Source organism: Vipera berus (assembly GCF_964194415.1).
Source record: "Vipera berus genome assembly, chromosome: 1".
In the NCBI taxonomy this organism is placed as follows: Eukaryota; Metazoa; Chordata; class Lepidosauria; order Squamata; family Viperidae; genus Vipera; species Vipera berus.
Window position 1 is genome coordinate 353,391,090 of NC_138202.1, and position 21,467 is coordinate 353,412,556.

General features: G+C 45.3%; 2 protein-coding genes across 4 annotated transcripts in view; one reads left to right on the top strand and one right to left on the bottom strand.

The window, feature by feature from the left end:
- The window catches only part of TADA2A (transcriptional adaptor 2A), a 57,177-nt gene extending 54,098 nt beyond the window's left edge, over positions 1 to 3,079 (bottom strand). For all 3 annotated transcript variants that reach the window (XM_081346607.1, XM_081346606.1, XM_081346608.1), the window contains exon 1: positions 2,847 to 3,079. The gene's annotated coding sequence lies outside the window, so the exon portion shown is untranslated. The remainder of the gene's footprint in view (positions 1 to 2,846) is intronic.
- A 1,666-nt stretch (positions 3,080 to 4,745) lies between these two features.
- On the top strand, positions 4,746 to 18,248 carry RRP15 (ribosomal RNA processing 15 homolog). Its single transcript, XM_081346621.1, has 5 exons — positions 4,746 to 4,850; positions 6,819 to 7,096; positions 10,842 to 10,939; positions 12,451 to 12,652; positions 13,640 to 18,248. Exons 1-5 carry the CDS (start codon positions 4,769 to 4,771, stop codon positions 13,799 to 13,801), a joined length of 822 nt encoding a protein of 273 aa, XP_081202747.1. The 5' UTR covers positions 4,746 to 4,768; the 3' UTR covers positions 13,802 to 18,248.
- The last annotated feature ends 3,219 nt before the right edge of the window (positions 18,249 to 21,467 follow it).

A 21,467-nucleotide genomic window follows, 5' to 3' on the forward strand; every position in this document is an offset into this window, starting at 1 on the left:
TCTTCTAAGGAGAGCTGTGAATCTAAGAGGACACCCAGATTGCGAGCCTTATCTACGGGGGGTAATAACCCGCCCCCAATATTAAGAGATGGAATAATCTGAATTTCCTGACATGCCGGTATGTACAGCCATTCAGTCTTGTCCGAGTTGAGTTGAAGCCTGTTCCTCCCCATCCAGACCCGGACCGCTTCCAGGCAATGGGACATCACGTCGAGGGCATCACTGGTGTGGTTTGGGGTCGAGATGAAAAGCTGGGTGTCATCAGCATACTGATGATATCCCACTCCAAAACCACGGATGATCTCACCTAGCGGCTTCATATAGATGTTAAACAGGAGAGGTGAGAGGACCGACCCCTGAGGAACTTCATAAATGAGAGGTCTCGGGGTCGATCTCTGCCCACCCGCCAACACCCACTGTGAACGTTCCAGAAGGTAGGAGGAGAACCACTGAAGAACAGTACCTCCCACTCCCAATCTCCTGAGACGCCGCAGTAAGATACCATGGTCGATGGTATCAAAAGCCGCAGAGAGGTCTAATAGGACCAGGACAGAGGAATAACCCCTGTCCCGAGCTCGATAGAAAGTTAGAATATATGCTAGTGAGTTGCAAGGAAAGATTATGGATAGTCCTTGAAATATGACTACTCACTTAGCAGCTATTCGAAATTATGACAGACCCCTCCCTGCAGCTACTTATGACCCTGTTTCAAAGTTCAAAGTTGCCTCCCCTCTGGTCATGTGATCAAGTGTTGGGCACTTGACAACTGGCCCTCATGCAGAACCATTTGCACCATCCCATGATCACATGACTATTCTTGGCAGGGGGGGTTGCCAAAAACACCCATTAGCTAAAATGGTGTTGTTTAACAACTGGGACAATCACTTAACCACCACCACCACAAAAAAAGGTCATAAAATCAGCTGCGATCATGTAGCAATCTGCTTAATGACCACAACTTATAATCAATTTACAATTACAATTACAATTTTTGGCTCATTTACAGTCATCAGCCAAGGATTTCCTGCATTTGCTAAAGAAGCAAAAATAGCTTAATTCAAGAATCTTTTTCCACCCAGTTAAATGGATATATGAATTGGATACATCGCAAGAAACATAATCTTGTGGTTAAGGCAGCAGACTAGAAAGCAAGAGGCGGTGAGCTAAGTCTTGTCTTAGCCATGAAAGCCAGCTGGGTGACTTTGGCCCTGCCGCTCTCTCTTAGCCCAACCCACCTCACAGGGTTGTTGTGGGGAAAATAGGATGAAGATGTGTTGGATATGTTTGCTGCCTTGAGTTATTGTAGAAATAATAAAGGCAGGATATAAATATATAAATGTATAAATGAAATTTGAATGTGTTGGGAACGGAGTAGTTAAGAAGTGTGTGATGTAAAACAAGGATTCGAGACACAATGAAGAAGTGCTGAATGAGCATGGGTTGAACACAAAAGTGCACAAACAAAGCAGAATGAACAAGAATTGCAACACAAAATTAATACAGGTAGTCCTCAACTTACAACCATTCATTTAGTGACCATTCAAAGTTACAACAGCACTGAAAAAGTGACTTGTGACCATTTTTCACACTCACAACTGATGGAGCATCCCCATGGTCATGCGATCAAAATTGGCAACTGGTTTCTATTTATGATGGTTGCATCTTCCTGGGGTCACGTGACCCCCTTTTGCAACCTTCCGACAAGCAAAATCAATGGGGAAGCCAGATTCACCTAACAACCGTGTTGTTAACAACTGCAGTGATTCACTTAACAGCTGTGGCAAGAAAGGTCATAAAATGGGGCAAAACTCACTTAACAAATGTCTGACTTAGCAACATAAATTTGGGGCTCAACTGTAGTCACGATTTGAGGACTATCTGTACCTGAAGGAAGAATGGACAGGAAAGGGAAAACTCTGAAAATCATGGTCGCTGAAGAGGATATTCCAAACACAGGAGTGAGAACAAAAGGCAACCGTATAAAGCAGGAGTCTTCAAACTTGGGCCTTTTATGGCTTGTGGACTTCAACTCCCAGAATTCCTCAGCCAGGCACGCCTGGCTGAGGAATTCTGGGAGTTGAAGTCCACAAGTCATAAAAGGCCCAAGTTTGAAGACCCCTGGTATAAAGCGTTGCATGGATGTGTGTGGAATTCCCCAGCCAGCATGTGTGGGCTTCAACTCCCAGAATTCCCCAACCAACATATTGGCTAGGGAACTCTGGGAGTTGAAGTCCATGCATCTTAAAATTGCTGACGTTGAGAAACACTGCTTGACATCCCTATAAAGTCTCCTCTAAACAAGCTCAACTCTCGGGGGATTCATGAACTGCTCAGACATGTAGTTTTTTTGGAAAGTATAAGAAAGTAGTTTGGCCCTGGCTTTCTTCTTGGGCGTTTTTTTCTAACTTTCCGACTGATCTGGAATTGGATCTGCTGCCCCCTAGAGGGCGACAACCGCTACATCGCACCCTGACCATCTCAACCGCCCCTTTCTTCCCTCCCTCCCTCCTTGCCAAACTCGCTGCTTACGTCAGCGCCACGCGCCCCCTCGTCCAATGAGCGGGAGCCGCCGCCGGCGCACGCGCAGCCCCCGCCCGCGTGGCTCCTCACGGCACGCGCTCCCCGCTTTTGCTGCCCCCCCCCCTTTTTCTCCCCCCCCCTCCCACCCACCCACGCGCATGCCCTCTTTCAGGCTCTTCTTTCTTCCCGCTTCCCCTCCCACCGAAATCACCTCCCCGGCTTATTTATTTTATTGATTTGTTTCTTCCTTCACTCTTTTCGTTCCACCGAAGCCGGCTTGGCTTTGCCTATATACCCTCGGCCGGCCTTCCGACGTTTAACGATACCTGCTCCGGACAAACCTCCGGGCGGAAGGTCCTTAATCTTCCAGTCTTTTTTTTCTTTCTTTCTTTTTCTTTCCCTCCCTGTTGATGCTTTGCCGGCGCGCGCGCACACGCGCCTCCTCACGCTCCCGCTCGAACGTGCTCGAGCCCGATGGGCGGTGGGCGGGGCATCAGGGAGGCCGAGCACGCGGGCACCTCCTTTTCTCCCCCCCCCACGGCCCCCGTTGGCCGTCGCCCCCTGCCGCTTTCCCGCCTTTTCGGCGCGCGCCCGCGAATGTTCTTTCGAGGCGGGCACGCGCTGCCCAGGTGTCCCGTTGTAGTATAAATGAGCGAGAAAGGGAGGAAGAGGAAGGCCGAGACCAGGGGTCTTCAAACTTGGCCCTTTTATGACTTGTGGACTTCAACTCCCAGAATTCCTCAGCCAGCGTGTCTGGCTGAGGAATTCTGGGAGTTGAAGTCCACAAGTCATAAAAGGGCCAAGTTTGAAGACCCCTGGCCGAGACTATATAACTCACAAGGGTCGTCAAACTTGGCCTTTTTTATGACTTGTGGACTTCAACTCCCAGACTCCTGCCATAACTATTTGGATTTGCACGCCGGCCCTCCCGTTAAAAAAAATAAAATTAGCCGTTACTATGGGAAATAATAATAAATAATAAACCTTTATTGCCAAAGTACAAGATGTGTACATTGAGATTAGCTGAGCCTCCCCCCCTGCTCTCTCCCCCCAACACACAGTGACAACAAACCCTCCATCCTACCACACCATGTGAACCAACTACACCACACACCGGCCTCCCAAGTCAATTCTGCATAAGATTATGTCCCATTTAAAAGCCTAACAGCCCACGGATAAAAGCTATTTTTCAGCCTGTTGGTACGGCTGGCTATATTCCTATATCTCCTACCGGATGGTAGGAGAGTAAAGAGATACCGTCCAGGGTGTGAGTCATCCCTGAGAATCTTCCTCACTCTTCCAAGCCAACTTCCATTAAGCTCTAAAATGGGTGGTTAGCAGTTAAAACGAACCGTGAGCAATTAAAATGGGAAATTAATGACTACAATAATGGCTGTGTGGTTAAACCAAGCGCTTCTCAACCTCAGGCATTTTAAGACCTGGGGGCTTCAACTCACAGAATTCTGGCTGGGGAATTCTGGGAGTTGAAGTCCGCACATCTTAAGTTTCTGAGTATCTATGGAGAGTCTCAATCATCCGCCTTGTCCCAAAGGTGCTTTTCAAAAGGCAACTTAATCTGGCTGCCTTTTTTTTTGAAAAGCACCTTTTGGGTTACCTTTCTGAAATTGAGAAACACTGTTTTGGGGAGCTCCATTCAGAGCCTGGCTCCTAGCCTTTTATTATAAAGTCACCCACTGAGTCCATTCATTCAGAATGAAATCTCAGCAGACTTGCCAAATCCTGCTTTACAAGAGCTTCTTCCTCCCATTTCTTGCATTGATCGACCCCCGCTTTCTTGCAGGCTTCTTCCTGCATCCATCCATCCTTCCTTTTACTTTTTTTCCTTCCTTCCCCCTCCTTCCCTCCCTCCCTCCATCTTTTTCCTTCCTTCTTTCATTTATCCTTTCTTCATTTTTTCCTTCCTTCCCTTTACTTCTTTTCTTTCCATTATCCTCCCTCCATTTTTTCCTTCCTTCCTTCCCTTTGCCGCCCATCTCGCTTGCCAAAGCGACTCTAGGGGAGGTCTTGGGCTGAGACACCCAGGTTCCCCCAGATCACCCCGTCGTTCCCAATTGACTGTAGCACACCCGCCCCGACAGCTATTGCGTTCTTCCCATCAAGAATTAAAACGTGTGGGCACGCAACAGGTTAAAAACCCCGCCCATCCCCGTCCTGTCTCTAAAAATAGTCCTGCCCGGAACTTTTGTGACGGGTTGCGTGTTTTCCCCGGACCGCTTTAAGGGTCGGGATGAGCAAGATGGCGGCGGCTGCCGTCGATCCACGTGGGGAAGCGAAAGTTGTCGGCGCTGAATTGGAAGAAAGCGATACTGGTAAAGCTGGGGACGAGATTTGCAACTGGTTAGCCCGCTAACGGATGGCCGATGGGAGAAGAGGCAGCGGCAGTTGTGGAGAAAGACAAAAAAGGGTTTCTGCTCAAAAAGCGACGGGACAAATTAAAACCCGTCTCCTGTATTTATAACGGGAAGCGTAGGATAAAGGGGGTCCCTGTTGGGGAATGTCTGGTTAACAGCGCCTTCTTTCCCAGCTCGTTAGTTCTGGCGGTGCTTTTTTTTTTGTAAAAGAAAAAGGGTGCCGGAACTCACACGTGTCATACAACCCGCGTTGCCTACCCTTACAAGGTTCCATCCCAAAAAAGGTGCCGGAATTCCGTTCTGAGCGTTCTGTGAGAAAAAAAAGTCCTGAGTTCTGGTGTCTGTAGCTTTTTCCGTTTCTCAGCCTCCCACGTGATTGTGGGTCACTCGTTTTTTCTTGGGTTGCCAATAAAGGAGAATATTTGTAGCTCGGTGTTGAAATGAAGGGTCCTTGCTGCCCTCGGAGCTTGCTTATTTTCTTGCAGACATCAGTGGTAGGCACTGATGACGTTATCTAGTTTGGGTAATTGAAATTTATGCCAGAAAACAAGCTCAGAGACCACCAAGGAGCCCTCATTTTCTTGGGTTGATTTATTTCTTTGCTCGATATTAATTGCCGCTAGAAAAGAATATTTGTAGCTCAGAGCTGAATTGTGGGGTCCTTGGTGCTCTCTGAGCTTGGTTGTTTGCTTGCAGATGTTTCATTTTCCAACTAGGTAACATCAGTACGAGCAATGTTATCTACCAATGAAATGTCTGCAAGAAAACAACCAAGATCAGAGCACCGAGGATCTCACGATATTAATTGCTTCACAAAAAGGCAGTCTTATTGCTCATCCAAACCTTACACCGATGAAGTTTCCTCATAAGGTAGTGAAATTGAGAGTTTATGTTGGTGTGGAGCCTTGGTGACCACACAAAATTTTCCCCTGGAGGTTCTGTTTTCAACTTGATCCTTCAGGTGTTATAGCCGCTGTAACTCAGTCTACCTTCCTGGCTGATGATCATTCAGCACCTTTCCCAGCATTAGATCTTTCTCCAGAGAGCTGGGTCTTTGATCTTATATCCAAAGTAGGATCATTTGAGCCCGTAATTTGCATCTTGAGTGAGAATTCTGGGTTGATTTGTTTGATGATTCATTGGTTTGTTTTCTTGGCTATCTTACTGTCAATACTCTATCCTGCTTCAAGGTCCAACTTTCACTTTCATAGTGTCACAGGGTATACTGTTGCTTATAGTGATCTTTGTAGATATATCATGTGATCACATATCACAGCATCTGAATATTTTTTTCCAAGGCCTTCATGGCTGCTCGTGACAAGGGCTAGTGTCCATTGCATATTTGTTGCCTGCTTGTTCCTTTATTGCTAATGGGTAATCCTAAAAGGAAGAAACCTACCTCTTCATTGTCAATCCTAAAACTGGTTGTTGTACCTTTGTCATTAGATTGGTTGTCTTTATATTTGATTTTGGGAGAAAAGATTTCCAATTTTGGGCTATCAAGTAACCAGATTAGCATAGCACAGATAACTGAAGCTTCTTCTTCCAATTTTCTTTCTTCCTCCATATCTTCTTTCAATCCAGCTTCCCTTAATATATAGTCAGACTGTTGAATAAATAGAGTGCTCTACGCTCCTAATCCTTAGACAGTTCAGAAAGATATAATGATCAATAGTATCGAAATCCATCTGAGATGAAGCAGATGTAGATGGATTGCACTACCCCATCTTGGTCCTGCCAGAAGTCACCTTGGTTGTGCAAAACGCACATTCTCATTGTTTCCTTGAAATGATACACGCTCCCCTTGTTCTTGTGGGCTACTAGTTAAAAACAGTGATGGATACTTGAATTAAGTTACAAAAATGTACATAAAGTATTTTGGTTATGGATATGGTGCAAGTAACAAGGATGTTCTGTTTCTTTCAGGATCTGAGTGGAGTTCAGGGGTTCCAGAAGACAGCTTTTCAAGTGATGATGGAGAGCAGGATGATGAAGTTGATGATACACCTAAGACTCCAGATACAGATACACCTAAAGATGCAGCAAAATCCAAAGAAGCAGGAAACGCTGGATGGGCTGAAGCCATGGCCAAAGTGCTTAACAAAAAGGTTTCTAGTGATAAGCCCACTATCCTGTTGAAAAACAAGGAGCGGGATGCAGAGCGAAGAAAAGCAAAGCAAGAAAGATTGGAGCAGAGGAAGCAGGTAGGGAAAAGCATATTACTGCTAGTATTCAAGAGATGTGCAGTGGTTGAGATATAGATCATCCTCAGCATATGATCACAATTGGGATCAGAATTTCTATTGCCAAGCAAGGCGGCTTTTGAGTAACTTCCACCTGATTTTACTTTTTTTGCCACCGTTGTTAAACAAATCACTGCACTTGTTAATCACATGGGTGTTAAGCAAATTCAGCTTCCCCCCCTCCCCCATTGATTTTGCTTGTCAGAAACTGGCTGGGAAGATTGCAAATGGTGATCACATGGCCTGAGACCAGCCATGTAAATACATGCCGGTTGCCAACTGCCCTCATTTTCATCACAAGACCATCGGGATGCTGCAATGGTCATAAGTGCAAGGACAGATTGTAAATTACTTATTTGCAGTGCCATCGTAATTCTGAACAGTCACTAAATGAATGGTTAAGTCAAGGATTCCCTGTATCACAAAACCCTAATTTTGGCAAGTTAACTAATTCTGTCTAAAGATTCTTGGATACACGGGCAGCCATATAAATTGGATTAACAAATAAATGTAAAACTGTTGTTAAATGTATAAAATGAATATTTTAATTCTCTTTTTGGGAACAGAAACATATTACGTCATGCCCCCAGGCGTAGGATATTACGTGACTTCTACTTCTCTGCCCCTCGGAGGGGGAGAACGTCTATATTACTTTCATAGTGTATATCCTGCATGATAAACATTTTCAGTTTCACTGCCATTAAGAGGCAGGTAACACGTGAAATATAATTTTTAGAAATACAAAAGAAAATGGAAGGTAAAATCATACATAGCCAGAGAAAATAAATGCATTCCCCCCAAAAAACTGGGGCCGCTAAACAAAGCGTGTAGAATGTTCAGGTTTTCAAAGCTATCATGCCCACAAAGATGTTAGCTGCGAAGTCGTGTCCGACCCATCGCAACCCCATGGACAAGGTTCCTCCAGGCCTTCCTGTCCTCTACCACCTTCTGGAGTCCATTTAGGCTCACGCCTACTGCTTCAGTGACTCCATCCAGCCACCTCATTCTCTGTCGTCCCTTTCTTCTATTGCCCTCAATCTTTCCCAGCATTAGGCTCTTCTCCAGGGAGTCCTTCCTTCTCATTAGGTGGCCAAAGTATTTGAGTTTCAACTTCAGGATCTGGCCTTCTAAAGAGCAGTCAGGGTTGATCTCCTCTAAGACTGACCGGTTTGATCGCCTTGCAGTCCAAAGGACTCGCAGGAGTCTTCTCCAGCACCATAGTTCAAAGGCCTCCATTCTTTGGCGCTCAGCCTTTCTTATGGTCCAGCTTTCACTGCCATACATTGCAACTGGGAAGACCATAGCCTTGACTATATGCACTTTTGTTGGCAGGGTGATGTCTCTGCTTTTTAGTGTGCTGTCTAGATTTGCCATGGCTTTCCTCCCCAGGAGCAAGCGTCTTTTAATTTCTTGGCTACGGTCCCCGTCTGTGGTGATCTTGGAGCCCAGGAAAATAAAATCTGTCACTACCTCCATTTCTTCCCCATCTATCTGCCAGGAATTGAGAGGGCCGGATGCCATGATCTTGGTTTTCTTAATGTTAAGTTTCAAGCCAACTTTTGCACTCTCCTTCTTCACCCGCAACAAGAGGCTCTTTAGTTCCTCTTCACTTTCTGCCATTAGAGTGGTATCATCTGCATAGCTTAGTATATGAATATAATCTTTTGTTTTGCCCTATGGTTTAGAACAGGGGTTCCCAACCCTCAGTCCGTGGACTGGCACCGGGCCGCAGCATGTCAGAAGCTGGGCCGCGCAAACAAGTGAAACCCTTTCCGCGGGATGCAGGCAATACATGAAACCATAGCCCTTCTGGTCCGTGGAAAAACCTCTCTCTGCAGAACTGGTCCCTCGTGCCCAAAAGGTTGGGGTTCTCTGGTTCAGAAGGAAGCCTTTTCATGGCTTCTCCCCAGTGAGACAGTTAATAATAATAATAATAATAATAATAATAATAATAATAATAAAGTTGGAAGGGACCTTGGAGGTCATCTAGTCCAACCTCCTGCTAAGGCAGGAAACCCTATACCATTTCAGAAAAATGGCTGTCCATTTTGTTCTTAAATAAGGATTTAAAGACCAGTAGTAGTAACACTGAGACTGTAGTTACATTTCTGGAGGGTTGTTTTATGAAGAAAATTGGGCAATTTTGACTTCCTTCTAGCTATTTTATAGAAACTCAAGGAGGTTTTTTTTTTGTTTTATTTTCTCAGCATTAAGCCAAAATTGTTTCGGAGTTAACAGCAGACATATCTAGTAAACCATACTTACTATCCGTCTAAGCCTTGAAGCTTTTCCTCTCTTATTAATAACAACGTAATAAACGGAGTTACTAGTTGCTAAATAAGTTGTATACACGACACATAGTGTAAATCAGTGTTTCTCAAGCTTGGCAGCTTTAAAATGTGTGCATCTCAACTCCCAGAATTCTCCAGGCAGAAACCCAATAAACCTCCACCCCCCCAGGCAATAACAACTAAACCAGTCGTGGCGAACCTATGGCACGCATACCAGAGGTGGCACTCAGAGCCCTCTCTGTTGGCATACGCACCACCACAGCCAGCAGCAGGTCCACCAGACGGCCACCGCCGCCCAAAGCAGGAGCCGCATCCGGCACAAAGGAGGCAAAACAACCGACTAACAAGTTCAAGTAGAGGTGGTAGAGCAGAGGTCACCAACCATTGTCGTTTGGTGGACTGGAAGAAAAGGGAGGGGGAAGCATTTTACATGTGTGCATGCGTGCTGCAAATGGGGCGGGGCTAGTGCCTGCGTGATACTAGCCCTGCCCCATTCTTGTGTGGTGCAGCGCCTTGTATTTGCACCCCGCGCTGCGGTGGCAGCCGTTTTTGCGCCTTGCAGCACGGTGGCATTTTGCACCCTTGGATTTTGCGTGCCAGAGGTGGCACTCAGAGGTGCCTCCCTGCCCCCCCCTCCCGAGGGCACCACAATGCTGATGCGACCCTGGCACTTTGCGATAAATAAGTGGGTTTGGGGTTGCGGTTTGGGCACTCGGTCTCTAAGGTTCGTCATCACTGAACTAAACCGTTGATGGGCTCCGTATCACCCTGGGGACATCAGGGCAGCTGACCAAACCCTATCTTCAGAGCCTTTTAAAAACATATAGGATGGGGGCCAATCCTATCTCTACAAGGATGGCGCTCCACAGGGAGGAAGCCACCATGCAGAAGGGCCGTCTTGGTCCTATCAGATGGACCTCTTAAGAGAGGGAACCCGTAGCATTCTTTGCCTCCCTGCTCTGGTAGGTCAAGTAGACACCACTGGGAAAAGACAGTCTTTCAAATAACCTGGCCTTAAGCCCTGTAGGGCTTTAAATATGTCAGCCAGGACCTTGAATTGGAGCCAGAAGCCAATCAGTAACTAGGGCAGCTCCCGTAAGAGAGATGACCTGCGTGCAAATCTAGAGTTGCACAAAACCACGTGGGCGTCCACATTTTGAACTAACTGAAGCTTCTGGATAATTTTGAAGAACACTTTTTCAATTTAATTGAAGGAAAGCAAATTTATCCTTCCTGGGGGGCGGAAGTCTTCTCTTGTGCCTTCCCGAAAGTTCCTCTTTAGTGTGGAAGAGTGAGTATCAGTAATCATAATGCCAGTGTTCTCCTGTAGCAAATAATAGCTTGGAGGGCATTTGATTCTTCCTTCAGTGCTTTCTATTAAGTGGCTAATTTCTTCCCTGTGTTTTGTAACCCAGCTGAATAAAAAGCGAGAATGGGAAATGCTGTGCCGAGTGAAGCCAAATATTGTCAAAGACAGAGAAGTTGAAAGAAACCTTCAGAGGATTGCCACAAGGTAAAAATGAACGTTTGGGCTTTGGAAAGATTTTGGATTTAGATTTAATAAAAAAATTTTTTGCCTTTATTACTTTTATAAATAACTCAAGGTAGTGATCATAACTAATATTCCTCCTTCCTCCTACTTTCCTCACAACAACAACCCTGTGAGGTGGGTTGGGCTGTGACAGAGGGACTGGCCCCAAGTCACTAAGGTGGGACGAGAACTCGCAGGCTCTTTGTGATTGGTCCAAAGCCATCTGCTGGCCTCTATGCCTAAGGTGGGACTAAAACTCACAGTCTTCTGCTGATTGGCCCAAAGTCACCAAGCCGGCTTTCATGCCTAAAGTGGGATTAGAACTCACAGCCTCCTGGTTTCTAGCCTGGTACCTTAAGCACTACAGCAAAGCAAAGCAAAAAGCTTTGCAGGGTTATCTGCTTCTGATCAAATCAAATTCTTGGCTGATTTGAGTGACTTGAATGATTTATATATGTGTCTATCTCATAAAATATCAGCAAAAGAATTCAGAAGTCTTATAAAAAAACATAAAATGTGGTTCAGACTGTAATGTATTAAATCAGAGTTCCCCAACGTTTCCAGGTTGGTGGCCCAGTGGGGATGGTTTTGTGGGAGGGACAGGCACGTGCTTGCATGCATGAGCACCTGTTGCTTGCGCAAGGGGGGCCGAAAGCACCCGTGACTCGCGCAAGTGGGGCCCCAAGCACTTGTGCATGTGAGGCTCCTACTGCCCACGACACTCATGCAAGTGAGGCCGTGAGCCCCCACGACACTCGTGTGAGTGGGGCCCCAGGTGTCCACAATGCTTGCAGGAGTGGGGCTGCATGTGTGCACACCAGCCAGCCGCTCATGCAACCTAGTTGCGAATAGGCCATGGACTTCTAGTGGACTGTGGCCCATAGGTTGGGGACCTCTGTATTGAGTAACTAAGCTGGATTTCTTTGACTTTTGAATAAGCTTGGTAATTGGGGAAAAAATATTTCTGGTATCCTAACCCAGGGCTAGGCAGCCTCGGTTCTTTTATGACTCATGGAATTCTGGGAGTTGAAGTCCATGAGTCATAAAAGAGGCAAGGTTGCCTACCCCTGTCCTAACCCTATAGTTAGTCCTTTACTTACAACCACTCGTTTGATGACTATTCAAAGTTACTAGCCCGTCACAACATTCCCATGGTTACGTGATCAAAATGCAGGCCCTTGTCAATTGGCATAAATTACAACAGTTGCAGGGATCGTGTGATCTCCATTTGCGACTGTCCGACAAGCAGAGTCAATGGGGGAAGGGAGCCGGATTCTCTTAACAATTGTAGCCAAAAAAGGACCTAAAATTGGCACGACTCACTTAAGTGCTTTCCTTAACAATGGAAGTTCTGGTCCCAATTGTGCTCATAAATTGAAGACCAGCTATAATTATGCTTCCTTGTTGAAGCTGTGTCGGGGGGGGGGGGGCTCCCCATAAACATTGCTTCTGTCGTTAAACCTAGCTGCCTAATGATTCCTTTTAATTTCCAGGGGTGTGGTTCAGTTGTTCAATGCAGTCCGGAAGCACCAAACCAACGTGGATGAGAAAATAAAAGAAGCAGGCAGTTCTGAGAGGAAACGAGCTCAATTGATGTCCTCGGTTTCCAAAAGAGATTTCATCAACGTCCTCCGAGGAATGGATGGAAAAGAAATGGGACAAAATCCTGCTAGAAAGTCATCAAACAGCCGTCAGGTAAGGAATGTTCAGTCATTTTTTTCCCAGTGCTGTTATAACTTTGAACAGTTACTAAACAAATGATTCTAAGTCAAAGATACTCTGTAAATGAATTTGAAAGGAATAGGAGGAATACATGATTGGACAAGGAATTGCCTCCAGTGCATAAGCTCTCAGTGTACATACAAACAACTAAGTGATAGGTCATATGTCATAAATCATAAGATCCAATCATAAACATACATACCACAAGTGATAAATCATAAAGTTACCAGTAGGAGAAGGTAGTAGGGAAGGTGAAAAGATGAGAAGGATAATAGCAATACAGCCCTACTACATGGGTAAATATCTTTAGGCATAAGACAATGCTGTGGGAATGCAATGTTTAGCAGAATGATGGCATGGAGGAAAAACTACCTTTGTGTCTAGTTGTTTTGCTATGCAATACTCTTCTGGTGGCAGCCTGAGAGAGAAGTGGAAACAGTTTATGTCCAGGATGCAAGGGGTCTGTAGATATTTTCTCAGTCATCTTTCTGGCTTGTGCAGTGTACAGGCCTTGGTGTGTCTGAGATGGAGAGGGTAGTGATAGTTGACAGTGGTCTCCTCTCAAACCAACAGCAGAACACATTCAGGTGTTAATTGTTGGTGGTAAGTAGGAGCTGTGGTGGCTCAGTGTTTAGAATGCAGTTCACTGCCAGGAGTTCGATCCTGACCGGCTCAAGATTGACTCAGCCTTCCGTCCTTCCAAGATTGATAAAATGAGGGCCCAGATTGTTGAGGGCAAGATGATGACTCTGTAAACTGCTTAGAGAGGGCTGTAAAGCACTGTGAAGTGGTATATAAGTCTAAGTGCTATTGCTATTGCTAAATTCTTCTTTGAGCAGGGTATAAGATAATGCTAGTCTCTCAGTTCAGACGTATGGGATACTGCCATCCTAACTCCAACTTTTCATTTCAGTTATTGTATGCTGAACTTTCCTCTACTTTGCATTCCCAAATTCTCAGGATAAGTTGAAATCTGAAGAAGCTCCAGCATGGAGTATCTTGCGAGACGATTACATGATGGGAGCCTCAATGAAGGACTGGGATAAAGAAAGTGAAGAGGAGAACAATGCTGGGGAAGACAGCAGCATCAAGCAGGAGAGTGGAAGTGATTCAGATCGATAATATTCAGAGTCACCCAGAAATCCAAGGGTATTTTTGACACTGTGCAAGGATTGGGGTTTAAAGGACACCTTTTTTTATACCCAGACCACTTTAAAGAACATGAAACTTGGGCAGCCGATAAATTTAAATAAATTACAGTAATTTTAACAATGGATTAGCTGACTGTCCTGTGACTCTGCAACAATATTTGGTCAACTTGGCCAATCCAAATGCCTTTTGCATAGTTATGAATACTTGTAAGGTACCTGGGACGTGGTGGCTCAGTGGGTTGGGACACTGAGCTTGTCGATCAGAAGGTCGGCAGTTTGGCAGGTCGAATCCCGAGTGCCGCGTAGCAGAGTGAGCGCCTGTTACTTGTCCCAGCTTCTGCCAACCTAGCAGTTCGAAATCACGTAAAAATGCAAGTAGAAAAATAGGGACCACTACGGTGGGAAGGTAACAGCGTTTCATGCGCCTTTGGCGTCTAGTCATGCCGGTCACATGACCACGGAGACGTCCTCGGACAAACGCTGGCTCTTCGGCTTTGAAACGGAGATGAGCACCGCCCCCTAGAGTCGGAAACGACTAGCACGCATGTGCGGGGGAACCTTTACCTTTACCTTTAAGGTACCTGGAGTCTTAAACTGGGGTGGGTTATACATATGTCTATATGCTGTATCTTTGCAGTCAGGAAAGGGATGGGTTTTGAAGTGGAAACTAGATTGATGGTCCCAATCAGGCACCCGCCATTAAATCAGTCATTTTACTTTGCAGGTTTATTCCAGGTTTCACTGAGTTAAACGTCTTTGTTTATACATGGACTTTGTAAAAGGCTGAGATCATAAGATTTTGCTGAGGGTTGGTCTGTAATGGCTCAATCACACCTGCCTGGCACCAGTGAAAAGCAAAGAGTCCTTTCTACCTCAGTTAGCACAATGAAGCAGGAGTATTTCTTTTTGTTGTTGTTGTTTCTTACTTAGAAACAGGTAAAATGGACTACTTCTGTAATAGGAGAAAATGCATATTTACCCTTTCCCCTTACTGATAAAAGTGGCTGTGAAGTATTAATTTTCATTCGATCTATTTCTAATCTGAGAAACCCAGGGAGAAAACTTCCATTTGTGGTTGCAGTGGAAACAGAGGTTTTTGAGGAAACGTGCAAATTTAGGGAAGAAATTCTGTGATTCCTGCTCATTCGTTTCATTAGACTTAAAGCAGCCACTTGGCATTTCAGAAGAAAGGCATAACTGTAACCAGAAAGTTCTTTGTTGTATATATCCTGTATATTTTGTCTTCTTTTTTGTGCATACAAGTAATCCTCGACTTACCGTGTTTTTCCGTCTATAAGACACACCCTTGTATAAGACGCTCTGGCATGCGAGTTTCTGTTTGGAGCGCTGGCAAATCCCCTCCCCTTAGTGGCAAGCCCACGGGGGCTTGACACCTGCACCAGGCGGCATGGCAACCCAAACAGGCATGCCCTGGGCTGCGAAGGTTACCATTATTTTCCATGCATGAGATGCACCTGATTTTTGAACAGGGTGTGTGCAGGAAAAAATAGCGTCTTATACACAGAAAAATAGGGTAATGATCGTAACTGAGCCTGCCAATTATGGTTGGAAGTTGTGATGGTTATAAAGCTGGTCATCACTAGACTTTTCTTTCTACAGTGTTTTTGTGGTGGTGGTTGTCAAGTGAGCCGAGTGTTCACAAGGTGGCAAATGGGCCTGTTGCTGGAAACCAGAAATAAAAAAAACGGTTTCTGGCAAAACCATTGTAAATTACAGTCATATGACTGTGGGACACTGCAAATGGCTGTAAATGTGGGCCAGTTGTTGAGCAACCAAAATACAATCATGTGACTACCAGTTGGGACAACTTTAGAACTTGGAACAGTCACTAAGCAACCAGCTGTAAGTCAAGGGTTACCTGGATATACATATAACTTGAAAGAAGAATATATTGCTACATCAAGAGCAATAATTGCTATTCCTAAACTTTGTATATATTTTTTTTAACTAGTCCCTAAAATTTGACTTCTTACCATTGTTCCCATAAATATAACATTGCAGTAAACAGAGTTAATATTTCCCCTAAGCTGTGTCAGTCGAATATGGAAGTAGATGTGGCCTTTCAAGTTTCAATCCTATATTGCCATATTAATATCTATAGGTAGAGCATAATGTATAAATGAAAAAAATGCAAGCATTTGCTGTTTTTAATGTAAAATTTGTATCTTGAGCAAATGGTTGTAGAACTAGACCCGGATTCTGTCTTTTATAAAAAAAAACTGAGCAGAGAAGGAAAAAACGTGAAATGTTTGTGTATTGTACAATACAGGTAATCCCCAAGTTGCGAGCATTCCCTTAGTGAACGTTCAAAGTTACGCGATAAGTACCCACCCACCCCCCAGCGTTTATGAAGAAAATCCCAAAATTACGAATGTTGCACCGTGGCAGTCGTTCACCCTTACAAACCACCGCATTGGCACTGCAACATTCAACCTGGCTATTCTCTCCCTGGGTCTCCTTAGGCACCAGGCCTTGGATACTCACCTTGCGAAGATCTAGGTCCTTCGCTTTCTTGGCTGCTCCAGGCCTTCGATTTGTTCGCAGAGAATGGAGGCCTAAAGTAACCCAAGTTCACGTGACATCTCACACTACTGATCTCATGGTGCTTTAGGCCTCTGTTCTCTGCAACAGAATGGAACCAAAGCCGGGGGATGCTTCTGTCTGTGCCTCTGAAGGCCTGATCTGGGCTTTAAGAGACCTCCTCCAGGCTGCTGCTGCCCGGAAATGAGGCCGGAGGACGCTTCCGTGTGCCTCCAAAGGCCCGATCCGGATGTCGGAAGGCTTATCCGGGCCGCTGCACCCAGGAATGAAGCTGGGGGATGCTTCTGTGTGTGCCTCTGAAGGCCCGGTTTGGGCCTTGGGAGGCCTCCTCCAGACCGCTGCCACCTGGAAATGAGCTCGGGGGACGCTTCTGCGTACCTCCAAAGGCCCGATCTGGGCCTTGGAGGCCTCCTGGCCACTGCCACCCGGAAATGAGGCCGGGGGAAGCTTCCGCGTGCCTCCAAAGGCCCAATCTGGGCATTGGAAGGCTTTTCCAGGACTTCTGGAAGTGGCGTCCACACACTTCCGCAGGTCTGTTCTGGGCCCGGGAGGCCTCCGAGGCCCAGAATGGAGGCTGTGGGCGGTGGCCACATGCTTCCGGAGGTCTGTCCTGAGCCTCCAAGGCCTCCCTCTGCTCTTGCCGGGAGCAAAGAAACAAGAGGCTGGAGAGGAGACGGATCTTCACAAGATAAGTGACCTGGCCCAGCAGGATTGGGCGGGGGAGCAAATGTGGCGACCCCAGGGGAGGGAACATGTGGTATCTCATTGGGGGAGCTGCTTGGGTGGTTTGAAGCAGGTGGCCTGTTCCATCACTAGGCTCCCCCATGGCCTTCTCGATACCTCGTGTTTACTTAACGAGCCACGCATTTTGTTCTGTTCCAGCCTACGACCGGCCCTGTTTGTGTGTCAGGGACAACCCCTTTTTCCTTTTTACAGTCAATAGGCTGGAAAAACCCAATCCAAATTTACGGTTCAAACAAAAAGCAACAGAATAAATGAAATCAAAATATCAAACAAGAGTTAAACAGAAGTAACAAGAACAGACCAGGACACTCTCAGAACGTCTTCAAATGGCTGCCTTCAGCAACCAGCCCCGCCCACACCTTCCCCTTTTATTATCAGTCCCAAGGCGTGGCTTCTCACTGCCTTCTCCTCCTCTCACTGAGTTGCCTCATTGATTTTCTCTGCTCTGCCCTGCTGGATTGCCTTCTGCTTCTAGCATCTCTGAACAGATTCAGCTGTGACTCATCTAAGTCCGACACCTCGTGCTCACACAGCTGGGGCCTGATGAGGAACATGACTGGAGGGGCCAGGCTGAGAGTCCTGCAGTGCATCAGAACCTCCCTCCGACACCAAAGGCTCTCCAAACCCCTCCTCCTCCAATTCATCGGACTCAGCTGCTGGGAGCACAGGCTGACACTGAATCACAACACATTTGCCCATGCATTAAATTAGCGAATGCCTGGAGAAAAACTGGGAGTGATTTGCGTTCCAAAGTACGAGATTCACTCTTATGAATCCTCAGGTTACGAATGGAATGGGCAGGCTCCCTTTCATTCGTAACTCGAGGATTACCTGTATTATGTCCCTCTAAAAAACAATTCCTGACACATTTTTTGCGTCAGATCAAAAGTTAAGGGGAAATGGGTCAAACTTTTACAATATTGCGATTTTTATGACATTTTTATCTGTGTTTGTCCCTTTTCCATGCTTCACCTTGTGATGTAACCTGCCTAGAGTTACCTTGATATTTGGGGCCGCAAATAAATAAATGAGATGAAATGTTAAAACTGATTAAATGTTGATACTTGTGATAAAAAGTTTTATCTTCTTATCTGATGTTTGGTCTGCTTCAGTGGAAAAACTCCTAGATTGTATTGTGTTAAAATGGGGTTGGTGGACTCTCCTGCTGCTGCTGTAATGTTTTTATTTATTTATTTATTTATTTGTTTTTATAAACCGCCCTTCTCCCGAGGGACTCGGGGCGGTGTACAGAATAAGGTAGGCATACAGAATGAACAATAGTGAAAAAAACAATAGTAAAATACAAACTGGGACCCCAATTAGAGCTATCAGGCCAGGCCGGACTGCTGGAACAGGTAAGTTTTTAATTCGCGCCGGAAGGTGCGGAGGTCGGGGGCCATCCGGATTTCGGTTGGTAAGCTGTTCCAGAGGGCTGGCGCACCCACTGAGAATGCCCTCCCCCTGGGGGCCACCAGCCGACATTCCTTGAGCGGTGGCACCCTGAGGAGGCCCTCTCTGTGGGAGCGCACAGGACGGTGGGGTGCTGACATTGGCAGAAGGTGCTCCCGTAGGTAGTCCGGACCCATGCCATGTAGGGCTTTGTATGTCATTGTTAGCACCTTGAACTTCACACGGAAGGCAACTGGAAGTTATTTTGTTTGCAGAAAGAACTGAGCGATTTTCAATAAGGGCAACCCCTCCACCCCCAACCCCCAAACTTGAAGAAAACATTAAAATAACTGAGAGGAAAAAAACCACATCCAGCTTTTGACTCCCTAAAAGAAAAAGATTGTTTGATTCTCCCTCAGTGGCCTTCATATGTCATAGCCTTTTAATAAGATCTCATTTGATTTGTCCTTAATTAATTCCAATGCTTTCACTGGATTAGACCGTTGAAAGAAAAATAGAATAATAAAAGTTTATTCAGGCCAGATTTTGGTGGCCTTTTTAAAGGGAAGATGCTGTTAAACTTACAACTTACTCCTGAATACAGAATTTGTAGGGGTTTGGTTTTTCCCCCTAGTTCTGAGTAGGACATCTGTCGACCTAATTTAAATTTGAATGACTAATTCCTTCCTTGTAATGTTGGAAAAACAACGTTCATATGAGGCTTTTCTGATGGAAGAAGCATTTCCACATGCATTGATTTTTTTTTTTAAAAAAAATGTTAAACTCATAATGCCATGTTGCCATGTCGCCATGTCTCATTTTTTCCTTCATGTTCTAAAACAATGGGTTTTTTTGTTACTCCAGAATATAGTGTTGCTAAGCTTGTGGTGCATGGCCTACAGTAACTCCTGCTGTTGTATGTTTGTGTGTGTGTGTGTGTGTGTGAGAAACCCCATTTATTCTCAACAAGTAAAAATGTGAGAAAGGATTATTTTGTCCTCATTTAGACAAAACCCATCTTAATTCTGGCAAATCGTAGTATGCCAAATGTTTTGAATTAAAAACAATTTGAACTCAAAATGGTTTCATCTACCCACTCTGTTCTGAACTGAAAAGATTTTGAGCTTAAAACGGGTATTTCCAACTTTATTGGAAATGATCCAATGGTGGTTTTTTTGACCAAGGAAAAAATCCTGTTTTGAACACTGTAAAGAGAACTGATTTATGATCTAGCCAAGACTTCATAAGAGCAGAAACCAATGCTTAACAACCCGATGGAATTTGGCATCTGCTGCAGTAATTGTGGCAAACAAAACCCTGATTTCAAGTCTGTCAGCAAAGTTTCTTTTGAACAACTTACTTTCTCTAAAAAACCCCGTGTTTCTACTCCCGTGATTCAGTATTCGTCATTCAGAGGTAACAGAAGACAGAATTAACAACATGAACTAGAACTCACTTATTTTAAAAAAGGAATTATAAAGCTGCCTATCTTCTAACCAATTCTGGGCAGCTCCCAATTCAAAGTTAAGACAACGTATAAAATCATACTAAACAGATGAAAACATTTAAAACGGCAAAAACCTGGTGCCAAGTCAAACTTCTCTTGTGCAGTCATCCAATCTTATCTTAGCACTTGTGGGGAAGAGCTTTAAAGAAGGATAAGAACTTTTTTGGGGGGGTGGGGGGGGCAGAGTGTTCCATAGGGCAGGGAGCTGCCATGGAAAAGGCATGTTTCCCAACATTGAAATGAGAGGTCCTTGATGTTCTCTGAGCTTGGTGGTTTTCTTGCAGATGTTTCATTGCCCAACTAGGTAACAACATCAATGCACTGCTCCAGTAATGAAACGTCTGCTAGAAAATAACCAAGCCCAAAGAGCACCAAGTGTTCCTCATTCCCCCAGGAGGAATGGGGGAAGGGACTAGGAGCAGGCCCACCCTATCTGATCTGGGAAAGGAAGTCCCACAGATAGCCTGGCCCTGTGCCACTTGGGCTTTAAAGATGATGAGCAGCATCTCGAATTGCGCCTGGAAAGAAACTGGAAGCCAGTGCAGCTCTCGCAAGAGATATTACATAGACAAGCTTAGGGCAAACCTATTGCTGTGTAGACTGCTGCATTCTGGACCACTTGAACTTCTGCTTGTGGCTTGGGTGCCCCTGAATCCTTGCACTGCACCCTGTTTTATTGTTCCTTTTTTAATTGGCCCTGATTAGGAACACTCCGGAGGGACACGGTGGCTCAGTGGGTTAGGACGCTGAGCTTGTCGATCAGAAGGTCGGCAGTTTGGCGGGTCGAATCCCGAGTGCCGCGTAACAGAGTGAGCGCCTGTTACCCGTCCCAGCTTCTGCCAACCTAGCAGTTCGAAAGCACGTAAAAATGCAAGTAGGAAAATAGGGACCACTACAGTGTTCCGTGCGCCTTTGGCGTCTAGTCATGCCGGCCACATGACATGAATATGTCTTTTTTTTTTAAATTTGAGCTCTATCTCCAATTAGCAGTTTTCATGGTATAAGGATTCTTCCTTAAAACATGACCACGGAGACGTCCTCGGACAAGCGCTGGCTCTTTGGCTTTGAAACGGAGATGAGCACCGGCCCCTAGAGTTAGAAATGACTAGCACGCATGTGCGGGGGAACCTTTACCTTTACCTTAGGAACACTCCTAGGTAATCTAATGCATTTTGTTAAAGATCATGTGGGAAACCAAGAGACAAACTGCAGTCTCAATTTACAAAGTTTTGCTCCATCTGAAACTGCGCACCAGGGTCTATTTTATAGCTGCGTAGATTACCTATGGTTGTGCTTGATGCTGGATATTGAAGTCTGTAGCTCACAGTGACTTTTATTGTGCATGTTACTGTAAATTACATCTGCTGTTTACAGCGACCGTAATAAAGTTTTACACCCTCCTATAAATCTTTTACACTCTGCTAGTGAATTCAAT